At 40.5% G+C, this 15,474-nt stretch overlaps 1 protein-coding gene across 5 annotated transcripts in view; it reads left to right on the top strand.

Moving 5' to 3' along the window:
- Window positions 1–15,474, top strand: part of DDR2 (discoidin domain receptor tyrosine kinase 2) — a 182,496-nt gene that overhangs the window by 119,229 nt on the left and 47,793 nt on the right. For all 5 annotated transcript variants that reach the window (XM_005203520.5, XM_024989442.2, XM_005203519.5 and 2 more), the window contains 4 exon segments: window positions 7,528–7,630; window positions 9,223–9,454; window positions 9,777–9,924; window positions 10,304–10,409. In XM_005203520.5, coding sequence (XP_005203577.1) covers window positions 7,528–7,630; window positions 9,223–9,454; window positions 9,777–9,924; window positions 10,304–10,409 — 589 coding nt within the window.

The raw sequence follows: 15,474 nt of genomic DNA, 5'->3' as shown, positions 1-15,474 counted from the left end.
ATGCTTGCTTTAGTTGAGTACAAGTTTATTAGACCAAAGGAGGATGCTACATAATAACTTAGGCTAGTCTTTCCACTGCAGGTACACTGACCTCCTTGCTCTAACTCAACCAACCAAAAATGCCTTGCATTCCCTGTTCACTTTACATGAAGCGTGCTCCCCTCTGGAGTCACCTGGTTTGATGTCTTCCTTCTTTGAGACAGTTCAGTTGCCTGTTCAGTTGCCTTATCTCAGAGATCCTCCTGGTCTTTTTATGCAATAGAGCACCCGTTCCCTTCCTGTACTTGATTTTCTTCACAAGCTTTACCGTCTTCTCTCAGATTAGATACTTATTTGCTTACTGTCCTCTCTTCCACCCTAGAATGTAAACTCTGTGACAAAAGGACTCTGTCTCTTTTGTTTGCTACTGTAACACCACAGAAATCCCCCCAAATCATTGAGCAAGTTAATAAAAATAAGAATTAAAAACCTCACAGATTTGGAAAGCAATACACAAACAAATAGATTTTCATGCTGGGGGTGATGTTGGGGATAGGACTAGCTTTGGGAAAAAAGCTTTGGTTTCAGAAGGCAGAGGGGAATGCCGGAGAGCAGCTCTCTTATGGATCTGCTGAGCAGCTTGCATCTTGGGAGAGACAGCTCGCCTCCAGTCACTCTTTTGGCTAAAGCAGAGGGCGCAGTCTGGTGCGCTGGGACAAACTTTGGGTTGGGATTCAGAAATGTGATCCAAGTCAAACCCTTACTGCTTAATAGTCATGGGACTTCAGTTTGTTTCCTCATATATATAATTTGAAAATAATAGTACATGCCCTGCCTATCATACTGAGTTATTGGAAGGGTAAAATGAGGTAGGCAATTGGACAGCACTTTGCAGACTGTGAAGAATTGTATTTTAGGGGTCAAGATGGCAATTGAGGGCACTGCGACATGGATGATAGCCAAAGGAGCCAGGAATATCTGCCTTGGGCAGCTCAGCCCCTTCCCCAGGAGGTCCCTGAGAGGAATATACCCACGAGGGACAGTTGCAAAGGGAAAGCAAAGTACAAATAACTGCACTTGTGTCCTGAATGCCCAGGCAAGTACTCTGGAAGACTGGACTAGGGCATGTAGATTGTGGGCTAGACCTCCAGAAGCCTTTCCTTGCCATTAAGTCACTGGTGATAAAGATTAATACATTTAGCACACCCAACAACATGTAGAAGAAGTTTCAAGCAGGGGCCTGGAGCAGACCTGGAGTCAGGGTACCACTTTTGCTGAATGACGGATTCGAGCAGAAGAGAGGACCATGCCCTGTGTGTGATTTTGAAATGTATGTTGACCTCACTCATTAGTAATCTTGGCTCTCTGGCATCTTGTATTAGAATTTCCTAATCCTTACTCCTCCCTTCAATTTCTCATTCTAGAGAGTTCAGAGTTTGAGAATTTGATGCTTTATTTGTGAAACTCCCAGATTTATACTTAAGATTTGCATTTAAGGGTCTAGAATAATGATTATCTGTGGAACCAATCACCTCTGAAGGAGAAATTATACATTTGATAAGAAAAGGCAAAACTAAATCCCCATGCTCCTCTCTTGATTCAAATCTGACTTGGAAGATGAAGTGGACAGTAACACAGAAGAGTTTCAGTTGGGTATATGGCTATGTTTCTTGCCAAAGCTGCCTATATATGATTTTGCTTAATCATACTATTTCTGGGAGAGTTAGCTGGCCCAGAATCGTCCTTTCCCTAGGGCCAGACAAGAATCCAGGAGCTTTCCTCTGTGTGATACACACAGAAGGGCCTCTTGCCTTCCATTTGTCATTATTACAGTGGACGTCATTATTTTCCAAGCCCACCATGTTCCCAAGGACAGCAGTCTGGCTGTTTCTGTGCCAACCTTGGACACAATGCTCATGTGGAATCATTTTCTCTTTGACAATTTGCAGCCACTCCAGGGAACTTCTAGGAAAGGAGTTTGGCTCCTTCTAGCCTTGTGACTTCCCTGCCTCTGTCGCCTTCCTGCCTAGGGAAATCTCACCTCTCTTCCTACCATCTCTACTTCATGCTACAGTCCCTTAAAAAGCACAGGCTTTCTAGGAAGTCATTGGTTTTCAAGCAGTTTCTTTCTTATTTCTTCCCTGTCAACATAAATCTTCCAAGGGGTGGAGGAACAGGAAGGCCTGGCTACCTGCTTTGAAAAGGGGTTTGGAAATATACAAATAAAATCTCAATGTGTTATCCCATTCCAGAGGTTACTTTTTGAAAAATAACTTCACTGATGTACAACTCACATACAGTAGACTATGCACATTAAAAACGCATGATTTGGTCTGCTTTGACATGTGTATAGACCTGTGAAATCATCACCATAATCAGGATAATGACCATATCCACTCCTGCCAAAAGTTTCTTTGTGCCCCTTTGTAATTCCTCCTGCCTGCTCCTTCCTTCCCTAGGAAGCCACTGACTGGCTTTCTGTCGCTGTGGATTGACTTGTTTTCATTTTCTAGAACTATGTATAAATGGAAGCATGTAACATGTACTCTTTTTTGCCCCACTTCTTCAATACTCTCCCTCAGCAGATACTTTGAAAGTCATCTGTGCTGTAGTATGTATTGACGGAGCATCCTTTTTCATTCCTGCTGGGTAGTAGAGCTGGGACTAGGGTGAGGCAAAGGAGGGGCCCAGGGTGCAAAGTGGAAGCAGGCACTTGCCCTCTGCAAGGGCAGCGCTGGCACTCCCATGACCCTGGGAGTGAGTGCCTCCTGACATTTCGCACCCTCGGCTTCTCACTTGCTTCATTCTAATCCCAGTCCTGCTGAGTAGTATTTCATTGCATGGGTATATTGTGATTTGTTTATCCCTTTACCGGTTGATGACATATGATCATTTCCCAATGTTAATAACATATTGGAAATCAAGCTGTTAGGCACACTCCTAAGTCTTTGTATGAACATACACTTTTATGTCTTTTGGGCAAATACCTAGGAGTGAATTGGGCTTCCTAGGTGGCTCAGTGGTAAAGAATCAGCCTGTCGATGCAGGAGACTCCAGTTTGATTCCTGGGTTGGGAAGATCCCCTGGAGGAGGAAATGGCAACACATTTTAGCTCACTTGCCCGGAAAACCCCATGGACAGAGGAGCCTGGCGGTTTACAGTCCATGGGTCACCAAGAGTCAGACACGACTGAGCACACACCCAAGCATAGATATGTGGGTCTACTTCTAGACTTTCTCCTGTTTCATTGGTACGCTTGTCTGTCTTTATACCAATATTACACAGTCTTGATTTCTATAGTTTTATGTCTTAAAGTCTGTGCTAATCCTTCCTCTTTGATCTTCTTTTTCAGTTTTTCAGCTTTTCTGTGATCTTTGCCTTTCCATATGTTTTTTAGAATCAATCTGTTCATTTATACTAAAGCGTCTGCTAAGACTTTGATTGGGTAGAATGGACGAATTGACTCTTTTGTCCCATGAATGCAGTAGCATAAATCTCTACTTCTTTAGATCTTTGATTTCTTTTTGCGTGTTGGGTGGTTTTTAGTATATAGGTCTTTCACATCCTTTGTCATGTTTGTTGTTGTTCAGTCACGCAGTCACGTCTGACTCTTTGCAATCCCTCGACTGTAGCACGCCAGGCCTCCCTGTCCCTCACCAACTCCCGAAGTTTGCCCAAGTTCATGTCCATTGCATCCAGCCATCTCCTCCTCTGCCTCCCTCTTCTCCTGCCCCCAATCTTTCCCGGTTATCAGGGACTTTTCCAGTGAGTTGGCTGTTTGCATCAGATGATCAAAATACTGGAGCTTCCGCTTCAGCATCAGTTTATTCCTAAGTATTTTGTAGTTTTTGATGGTATTTAAATTGCAACTGTTCACCACTAGTATAAACTTTATCTAATTTTTTATATAACTGATCATATTATCTCCAATTAAAGACAGTTTTACTTCTTCCTTTCCAATCTGGGTGCCTTTTATTATTGTTTTCCCCTTGACTTATTGCTCTATCAGGAAATTTCAGTATTCTAAAATATTCAATCATTATTGGAATAATTTCAATATTCCAACATTGAGCTATAATGGACATATAGCAGTACACTAGTTTCAGGGATGCAATATATTGAAATGATAATTGTACATATTGAGAAATGATCACCACAGTAAGTCTAAGTTGACTATCACCATGCATAGGTACAAAAATATTTTTTCTTGTGATAAGAGCTTTTAAGTTCTAAAGTTTTACTCTCAATAACTTTAAGTATGCAGTACAGTATTATTAATTATAGTCCCATGCTGTATTTTACATCCCTATGACATGTTTATTTTATAATTAGAAATTTGCACCTTTTGATCCCTTTCACCCACTTGACTCATCCCTCACCATCAACTGATGTTCTCTGTATCTGTGAGCTTTTTCTTCTTCTTTTTGATTGTTTGCTTTTTAGATTCCACATGTAAGTGAATCATATGGTATTTATCTTTGACTTATTTCACTTAATAATGCTTTCAGGATCCGTACATGTGGTCACAAATGGCAAGACTTCATTCTTTTTCTTATGACTGATTATCATTCTATTGTGTATACTCCATTGTGCATGTATGTACATATACATATATATGTACACACACACACACACACACACACACACACACACATCTTCTTTACCCATTCACCTATCAAAGGACACTCATGTTGTTCCGTAACTTAGCTATTGTAAAGAATGCTACAATTGAAATGAAGGGTGAACATGTAGTTTTGAGTATGGTTTTCATTTTCTTCAGATAAATGCCCAGAAGTAGAATTGCTAGATTATATGGTAATCATTTTTAATTTTTTGAGGAAACTTTGTATTTTTTTCCATAGTTGCGGCACCAATTTACATTCTGCCAGCAGTGCACAAGCAGTCTGCTTTCTCCACATCCTCGCCGACACTTGTCACTTCCTATCTTTTTCACAATAGCCCTTCTGACAGATGTGACGTGCTGTCTCATTGTGGTTTTGATTTGCATTTCACTGGTGATTAGTGATGTTAAGTTTCTTTTCATATACTATCCATATGTTGACCATCTGTATGTCTTCTTTGGAAAGAAGTTAGTTGAAGAGTAGTTGAAATCTCCAACTATAATTATGAATTTGATAACTTTTTGGCAGTTTTTTGGGTTTTTTTTTGGCTTCATTTGTTGGAAGGTTTGTTATGAGGTGAATAAACGTTTATGACTGTCATGTATTCTTAATGAATGAACCCCTTTATCACTGTGAAATACTATCTTTATCCCTTGTCTTGATATATTGTGTCTGACATTCAGCTTTCTTTTGATTAACTTTTCATGGTATATTTTTTCCATATTTTCTTATAATTTATCTGTGTTTTTATATTTAAAATATGTTTCTTATAGGTTATATGTACTTTAAATTTGATTTTTCTTTTTAAATCCACTCTGATAATTCCTACTTTCTAATTGGTATATGTAGACCATTTCTATTTAATGGGAGTATTTATATGGTTAGCATAAAATCTATATTCTTGCTATTTGTTTTCTATTTGTCCTATTTGTTTCCTTTAATTCTGTTTTCTTTACAACTTTAATTGAATTTTTATGATTCCATTTTATCTTTTCTTGACTTAGTAGCCATAAGTCTTTAAAAAATATTATTTTAGTGCTTGCTTTACGGTTCATAGTGTACATCTTTAACTAAATAAAGTCTACCTTCACATGATGTTATATCACTTCACGTAGGGTATAAAAAAAAACCTTTCAACAGGCTAGCTTCTATTTTTCCTCTTTAAGTCTTTATGCTGTTATTGTCATGCATTTTAATTTTGTATATGTCCTAAACACAATGCTATTATTTTTGTTTAAATAGCCTATTACCTCTTAAAGAGATATAAATAACATTAAAAATCATCTTATTTACCATGTAATTGCCATTTTGAATGGGATATTTGCTGTCATCTTCATCTTTGGTCCTCTGATTGTAAAGTATCCTTTTCCTCTAGATGTTTTTAAAATTTTCTCTATCACCTGTTCTAAGCAACTGGATTATGATATGCTGTAACATAGTTTTCTTCATTTTTTTATGCTTCAGATTATTTTCTTGAGTTTATAATTTTCATCAAATTGAAACAATTTTACACCATTTTTATTCAAATAATTTTCTGTCTTCCTCCTTCCTCTTCTTCACCGAATCCATTTACATGTATATCTAGATATTTGAAATTGCTCCACATCTTACTGATGTTCTGCTTTTTGATTATTGCTTGATTCTCTTTTCTTTCATTGTTTCATTTGGAACAGTTTCTACTGTTGTCTTTATGTGTATTATTTTCCTTCCAATATGTGATTTGCTTTTAATTCCATTCAATGTATTTTAACTCACATATCATGTTTTACCTCTGGAAATTTGATTTACCACTTTTCTATATCCTCTATAGCTTTCCTTATATTTTTGAACCTGTGAAACACAGTTATGACTATTTTGGTGTTTTTCTTTTCCCATTCTAACTTCTATATTAATTATGAATCTGTTTCAATGGATTGATTTTTATTTTATTATAGATACTATCTCTCTGCCTCTCTTACAGCCCGATTTTTTTTAATTGCATGGGACATATGTATACTAAAAAATTATTCATTGTTTATCTGAAATTTAAATTTAGCTAAGGATCCTTTATTTTATTGCAAATTATGTCTTGAGACCTCTAGTCCGCTTGACCTCTCCAGACTCTTTTCTTTGTCTTCTGAGCTCAGGAAATCCTCCAGCCGCTGCCTGAGTTTTCACTCCCTCTGCTACAGCCTGGATGTGCTCATGGAAGTAAGCTGTTACCATTGTGGAGCTCATACTCTTTATTTCCTTTCTCTCAGGAATTGCTGCCCTTTGTTGTCTGATTTTCATTATGTTGAAACTCAATTTTTCATATACTATTCCTATTTTTTGGTTGTTTTACCCAGGAGAACAAATCTGGTCTTTGTTAGTCTATCTTGGCTGAAGGAAGAAGTCCATCTCTAGAGATTATTATTCTTAGCCAGAGGCAAAAACATGCTGCTGATGGGGCCAAAGCTGTGTGTTCAGTACCTTTATAGGAGAGTTTAAAAATTTTTTTAAACTCTGCTCCATAGTTTTATGAAATCAGCTATCTAAGGAAAAAAAAAATGCTATGGGTCATAAAAGGTACATAGTAATTATGAGGATGTGAACTTACCACTGTTGTGAAACTGATTAGAAATGCATGTCTGCTAATAAGGAAATGGGGATGGGCCATGGAGTTATCACCAAGTGAAAGGATAAATTAGCACATTACAGGATTGTCAGAATTTGGACCAAAAGATAGGGTTGACTGAGGGTCAATGATTGGAAAACTGAATGCTAATAAGTTTGGAGGCCAGTCCAGGAAGAAAAGGCTGAGAGAGTCAGAGTGGTCAAACCAGGGCTGTAGGGGACTTAGTCCCTCTTTCCTGTCCAATAATCAACTGCATTCTGGCTGGGGGGGTCTCTGAAAATAAAAGTAACAGCATCTCCTCTCTTTTCTCTTTGGTTCCTCTTGGTTCAGCTGTATGCCGCTACCCTCTGGGCATGTCAGGAGGCCACATTCCCGACGAGGACATCACAGCCTCCAGTCAGTGGTCAGAGTCCACTGCTGCCAGATATGGAAGGTGAGAATGCGCACCTCAAAAAACCTGAGCTCTGGGTTGGACAGATGGCTCCCTTGGGGCTTTCCAGATGGCCCAGGGGTAAAATATCTGCCTGCCGATGCAGGCGATGCAGGTTCGATCCCTGCATTAGGAAGACCCCCTGGAGTAGGAAATGGCACTCCACTCCACTGTTCTTGCCTGGAGAATTCCATGGACCACCTGGCAGACTGCAGTCCATGGGGTTGCAAAGAGTCAGACACTTCTGAGGGACTGAGCATGCCATGCATGGGTTGGACAGAATAACTGGCTCAAGGGGCTAACAGAGAAGGATGACACTTGGTGGGAGCTGGTGGGAATGGGGAAGACATCATGTGCTAGTCTAGCAGTCTCACCCCTAGAGCCTCACCACCCATTGCGGGTTGGCTTATTGACATGTAGTACACCTGCTGTAGCCACTTTCTCACCATGAAGTACTGCAAGAAGTGGACTTCGGTGGTACCTATGGGAAAGTGCAGATTAGGTAGGACACTGGGAGTTGGGAGCCCTGATCCTCTTTTTGGTGAGTATCTGTGAAACGTCACTCACAGGAGAAGACATCAAGGACTCAATGAGGCATTGAGGTATCCAACAAATTCTTCCTTCCTCTCAAGGATACCTTACACTGAAGGGCCATCCTCATCCATAAACAAAATATGGTAGGTTTCTTCTGGTCTAATATCAAGGGTCCTTTAAAGCAATAAACACCCTTGTCAAAAACTATTTAACTTGTTAAGAAATAACCTTCTTCTTGGAATCTAGTTCTTTTGGTGTGAAGTATTGATCTCTGTTAAAATGGAAGCATCCATTTTAAGCCTTACTATAAACATCCCTATAAACCTTCTCCATGATTTCTGTCTTGATGTGTGAAAGATTAGAGTGATGTCTGGTGGGGCTGGAAGGGAGTGGCCATGAGTAGGTATCATCTGTGAGAAGAGACACATTCCTGAGAAGAGGGAAGAGGGGAAGAGGGTCCCAAAATAAACTTTACAATGATTTCACAATTTTGCTTGCTGGTTGGTCATCCTGGAGGTCATAAAATGAAACCAGATTATTTACTTTTCCCTGACATGCCCTTACTCCTCACTCTCACCATAGGTTTTCATGGCTTTTTGCTGAGCTGCCACGCTCACCCTGCTGGTTGAAATTCCACTGCATTGCACAACCCACACTGCAGATCTGATGATTCCTCCCTCCCCACTCCTATAACTTGATATCCAGGCAAGGAGTGGTTAGCTTTGTTATAAGGAATAGAGGGTAGGGAGGGTTTCATTGCATGGGACCTCCCCTGAGACCTCTAAACAAGAGTGGGAAGTAAAGGCTACATGTTATCTGAAGGTCTCCATCTCCTTGGTGGTGACTGTCTTTCTGGGTTTCATGGTGCCTGAGGGAGAGGGAACTGGCCACAAGTGGGTATGGTGGTGACAGTCAGACTGGTGGGGAGAGCCCAAAAAGTCCATCTGGACTGGACTCCCAGCCTGCTCTCTCCCTTCAGGACTGGCAGCTGCTTGCTGGGGACTGGTAAATAACTGTGGTTTCACGGTTCCTTCCTCTTCCCCTAACCCTCATCCATCAAGGCTGGACTCGGAAGAAGGGGATGGAGCCTGGTGTCCTGAGATTCCAGTGGAACCTGATGACCTGAAGGAGTTTCTGCAGATTGACTTGCACACCCTGCACTTTATCACTCTGGTGGGGACCCAGGGACGCCATGCAGGGGGCCATGGCATTGAGTTTGCCCCCATGTACAAGATCAACTACAGTCGAGATGGCACTCGCTGGATCTCTTGGAGGAACCGGCATGGGAAACAGGTAAGAAGAAGAGACATCCAAACCCTGGGATGTCTGGGACTGTATTTTGACTTAGGCTAGAAGAGGAAGCACACAGATTGTCTATGCAGGTGTATGTGTCCACAGACCTGCCATTCCCTTGGGAATGTGTGACCCAAGATGAAGAGGATAGGATGGGGGCACAGACAGGGATATCAAGGCTGCTGAGAGAGCTGTGAATGAATACATTCTGCTCCTTGAATTAAAAAGAAAGGTTCCATCAAAGAGATAATGACTTGGGGAATGAAGAAGAGTCAGCGTAACTTCATTGCAACTCCTCACTCTTTCTCTTCCTTCTTCTTAGGTGCTGGATGGAAATAGTAACCCCTATGACATTTTCCTAAAGGATTTGGAGCCACCCATTGTGGCCAGATTTGTCCGCTTTATCCCAGTAACTGATCACTCCATGAATGTGTGCATGAGGGTGGAGCTTTACGGATGTGTCTGGCTGGGTAGGTGTCTAAAGAGAGGGAGCTTATAAACTTTATTAAAAACATCAACCCCTGGTCAATAAAGGCAATCAAATCAGAAGGAGGATTTCCTTCCACTAAGAATTTCACTGGAATTACTAATCATCCTGGTTAGAGTAAAGAAAGGAATATTATTCATCCACCCAGGGTGTGGTGCCCCACACCAAGTTACTCTGCTGACTGTTGCTGCAGAGGAGTGCTCCCCAGGATTGCTCCTTGTGTGCCCAGATTGAATCCCAGGTGGGCACACTGCTCAAAATAGCACTCTTGAAGCCTCAGATAGTTCCCTGGGATAGCTGGTCTAAGCAGCAGGTACATCTCCTTCTCAAAGGCACTGACACATCCATGTTTCCTTTGGCAGATGGCTTGGTGTCTTACAGCGCTCCAGCTGGACAGCAGTTTGTACTGCCGGGAGGCTCCATCATTTATCTCAACGATTCTGTCTATGATGGAGCTGTTGGGTACAGGTAAATCCTGGGAGACGTTAATCATCAGACTAGGCAAATGACCACCAGAAGAGAATAATACTTTATCATGGCCTGGGAACAACACTCAGTGAATCAATCAACTAGCTAGTGTTTATTTGGCACTTATACTAGGCATCGTGAGATAAATTTAGACAAAGTAAAATCAATTCAGTTCAGTTCAGTCACTCAGTCATGTCCGACTCTTTGTGACCCCATGGACTGCCGCATGTCAGGCTACCCTGTCCATCACCGACTCTCGGAGCTTGCTCAAATTCATGTCCATCAAGTTGGTGATGCCATCCAACCATCTCACCCTGTGTCATTCCCTTCTCCTCCTGCCTTCAATCTTTCCCAGCATCATGGTCTTTTCCAATAAGTCAGTTCTTCACATCAGGTGGCCAAAGTATTGGAGTTTCAGCTTCAGCCTGAGTCCTTACAGTGAACATTCAGGACTGATTTCCTTTAGGATGGACTGGTTGGATCTCCTTGCAGTCCAAGGGACTCTCAAGAGTCTTCTCCAACACTACAGTTCAAAAGCATCAATTCTTTGATGCTCAGCTTTCTTTATGGTTCAACTCTCACATCCATACATGACTACTGGAAAAACCATAGCTTTGACTATATGGACCTTTGTCAGTAAAGTAATATATCTGCTTTTTAATATGCTGTCTAGGTTGATCATAGCTTTTCTTCCAAGGAGCAAGTGTCTTGATTTTGGAGCCCAAGAAAATAAAATCTGTCACTGTTTCCATTGTTTTCCCACTTAGTTGCCATTAAGTGATGGGACTGAATGCCATGATCTTCATTTTTAGAATGTTGAGTTTTAAGCCAGCTTTTTCACTCTCCTCTTTCACTTTCATCAAAAGGCTCTTTAGTTCTTTGCTTTCTGCCATAAGGATGGTGTCATCTGCATATCTGAAGTTATTGATATTTCTCCCAGCAATCTTGATTACAGCTTGTGCTTCATCCAGTCCAGCAGTTCTCATGATGTACTCTGCATCTAAGTTAAATAAGCAGGGTGACAATATACTATACAGCCTTGATGTTCTCTTTTCCTGATTTGGAACCAGTTTGTTGTTCCATGTTCTAACCATTGTTTCTTGACCTGCTTACAGATTTCTCAGGAGGCAGGTCAGGTGGTCTGGTATTCCCATCTCTTTAAGAATTTTCCACAGTTTGTTGAGATCCACACAGTCAAAGGCTTTGGCGTAGTCAATAAAGCAGAGGTAGATGTTTTTCTGGAACTCTCTTGCTTTTTTGATGATCCAACAGGTGTAATGGATGTAGTCTTTATTTGGAAGGAACTGAGAGCCTAGTTTGGCAAGACAAAGTGAAAGTGAAAGTGTTATTCGCTCAGTCGGGCCCAACTCTTTGCGACCACATGGACTGTAGCCTGCCAGGCTCCCTGTCCATGGGATTTTCTAGCAAGAATAATGAAGTGGATTGCCATTTCCTTCTCCAGGGGATCTTCAACAAGACAAAATAATCACAAGGAAAACAGTAAATTATACAAAGAAGAACTAAATGTTGTAGTATGATAAGGTAGCCATATTTTTGACCCTCAAAACAGGACATGAGGTCTAACATAAATAATAGCCTACTTATGGAGACAAAGGGCCAGAAGAACTAAAGCTACAATGAATTAGACTTAAAAAGAAGTTCAGAAAGAATGAATTCCATATATGTAAATGCTTTAGAAATTGTGACAAGGAGACTGTTAAGACTTATAATAGACAAGGAAAGTTTCTAGGATGAGATGATAGTTGGCAAAAAGGAGGTCGGTAGAGGGAGCAGAGGAAAGGAATCAGAGATGAGGACCAGAATGACCTGACTACAGCAGAAGCTAGAACTGGGAACAGCAGAAGGACTGATGGATACTGGAAGTGAACCAAGGGAGGGCCACGGTAGAGGAATATGTTCAGATACAGGAGGAATTTAGGGTTGGTTAAGAGATGTTCCCACCTATCCCGATTCATTCCAAGTCTTGCCATCCTTCTACCCCAGATCAATAGTTTGCTCTCTGAAGTTGATCTTTGCACAGGTTGACCTTGGCAGAGAGGTCTCAATTATAGTGGAGCCCACACTGCATAATGGAGGTTGTGGGTGGTTGAGAGAGAGAGAAATTAGTGAGTCTCAGGAAGAGGACTGTGGAGTTACAGCACTTCCATTGTCTTGCTGCTGCTGCTGCTGCTGCCAAGTCGCTTCAGTGGTGTCCGACTCTGTGTGCTGTGAAGAATAAAGTACTGCCTTCAGCTTCCCTATCCCTATCTGAAGACCTGACTCATCAGGATTTCTATTGCAAATCACTTCCTTTCCATCTACTTTTAGTCATTGTTCTTCCCCCTTTACATAACTTGGTCTTGGCATCATTTCACTTAGCCACACCCAACTGCCATAAATCAAGGCTCAGAGGAAAGCAGAGATCAATTGAATTCAGTTTAGTTTAGTAAATCTTTGCTTATCAACTGTTACTACACGCAAGGAATTTGGTAGGGATTCAAATATAGTAAAGTCATTGATCCTACCTTTAAGAAGTTCACAGTTTATTAGCCATCTGTATGTCTTCTTTGGAGAAACATCTGTTTAGGTGTTCTGCCTATTTTTTTAAATTTGGTTGCTTTTCCATAAGCCTATTCTCTATGTCTGTTTCTCCATTGCTGCCCTATAAATAAGTTCTTCAGTAACATTTTTCTAGATTCCATATATACGCATTAGAATACGATATTTATCTTTGTCTTTCAGACTTACTTCACTCTGTATAATAGGTTCTAGGTTCATCCACCTCATTAAGACTGACTCAAATGGGTTCCTTTTTATGTCTGAGTAATATTCCATTGTGTACCACACCTTCTTTATCCATTCATCTGTTGATAGACATCTAGGTTGCTTCCTTGTTCTGCTGCTACTGCTAAGTCGCTTCAGTCATGTCCGACTCTGTGCGACCCCACAGACGGCAGCCCACTAGGCTCCTCTGTCCCTGGGATTCTCCAGGCAAGAATACTGGAGTGGGTTGCCATTTCCTTCTCCAGTGCATGAAAGTGAAAAGTGAAAGTGAAGTCACTCAGTTGTGCCCGACTCTTAGTAACCCCATGGACTGCAGCCTACCAGGCTCCTCCGTCCGTGGGAATTTCCAGGCAAGAGTACTGGAGTGGGTTGCCATTGCCTTCTCTGGAGTGGCTTGCCATTGCCTTCTCCGGCTTCCTTGTTCTAGCTATTGTAAATAGTGCTGCAGTGAACAATGGGATACATGTGTCTTTTCCAATTTTGGTTTCCTCAGGGTATATGCCTAGGAGTGAGATTGCTGGGTCACATGCTGGTTTTATTCCTAGCTTTTTAAGGAATCTCCGTACTGTCTTCCAGAGTTGCTGTATCAATTTACATTCCCACCAACAGTGCAGGAGCGTTCCCTCTTCTCCACACCCCCTCCAGCATTTATTGTTTGTAGACTTTTTGATGATGGCCATTCTGACCACTGTGAGGTGATATCTCATTGTAGTTTTGATTTGCATTTCTCTAATAATGAACTGAACTGAACTGAATAATAAGTGATGTTGAGCATCTTCTCATGTTTGTCAGCCATATGTATGTCTTCTTTAGAGATATGTCTGTTTAGGTCTTTTCCCCACTTTTTGATTGGGTTGTTTGTTTTTCTGGCATTGAGTTGTATGAGCTGCTTGTATATTTTGGAAATTAATCCTTTGCCAGTTGTTTCATTTGCTATTATTTTTCTCCCATTCTGAGGTTTGTCTTTTCACCTTGCTTATAGTTTCCTTTGCTGTGCAAAAGCTTTTAAGTTTAATTAGGTCCCACTTGTTTCCTTTTGTTTTTATTTCTGTTACTCTAGGGGTGGGTCATAGAGGATCTTGCTTTGATTTATGTCATCGAGTGTTCTGCCTATGTTTTCCCCTAAGAGTTTTAAAGTTTCTGGTCTTACATTTAGGTCTTTAATCCATTTTGAGTTTATCTTTGTGTATGGTGTTAGGAGGCGTTCTAGTTTCATTCTTTTACACGTATCTGTCCAGTTTTCCCAGCACCATTTATTGAAGAGGCTGTCTTTGCCCCATTGTATATTCTTGCCTCCTTTGTCAAAAAATAAGGTACCCATAGGTGCATGGGTTTACTTCTGGGCTTCATATCTTGTTCCATTGGTCTATATTTCTGTTTTTGTGCCAGTACCATACTGTCTTGATGACTGTAGCTTTGTAGTATAATATGAAGTCAGGAAGGTTGATTTCTCCAGCTCCATTCTTCTTTCTCAAGACTGCTTTGGCTATTTGGGGTCTTTTATGTTTCCATATGAATTGTGAAATTTTTTGTTCTAGTTCTGTGAAAAATGCCATTGGTAATTTGATAGGGATCGCACTGAATCTGTAGGTCACATTTGGTAGTATAGTCATTTTTCACAATGTTAATTCTTCTTACTCAGGAACATGGAATATCTCTCCATCTGTTTATGTCATATTTGATTTCTTTCATTAGTGTCTTATAATTTTCTGTGTACAGTTCTTTTGTCTCCTTAGGTAAGTTTATTCCTAGATATTTTATTCTTTTTGTTGCAATGGTGAATGGGATTGATTCCTTAATTTATCTTTCTGATTTCATTGTTAGTATATAGAAATGCAAGTTATTTCTGTGTGTTGATTTTGTATCCTGCAACTTTGCTAATTTCACTGATTAGCTCTAGTAATTTTCTAATACTATATTTAGGGTTTTTTATGTACAGTATCATGTCATCTGCAAACAATGAGAGCTTTACTTCTTTTCCAATCTGGATTCTTTGTATTTCTTTTTCTTCTCTGATTGCTGTAGCTAGGATTTTCAGAACTATGTTGAATAATGGTGATGAATGTGGACACACTTGTCTTGTTCCTGATCTTAGGGGAACACTTTCAGTTTTTCACCATTGAGAATAATGTTTGCTGTAGACTTACCATATACGGCCTTTACTATGTTGAGGTAGGTTCCTTCTATGCCCATTTTTTTTGAAGAGTTTTAATCATAAATGAGTGCTGAATTTTGACAAAGGCTTTTTCTGCATCTATTGAGACTGTCATATGATTTTTAT

The sequence above is a fragment of the Bos taurus genome, chromosome 3 (assembly GCF_002263795.3).
Source record: "Bos taurus isolate L1 Dominette 01449 registration number 42190680 breed Hereford chromosome 3, ARS-UCD2.0, whole genome shotgun sequence".
Taxonomy (NCBI): domain Eukaryota; kingdom Metazoa; phylum Chordata; class Mammalia; order Artiodactyla; family Bovidae; genus Bos; species Bos taurus.
Note: the sequence above shows the minus strand (reverse complement) of the source record. Positions and strands in the feature narration are given on the sequence as shown.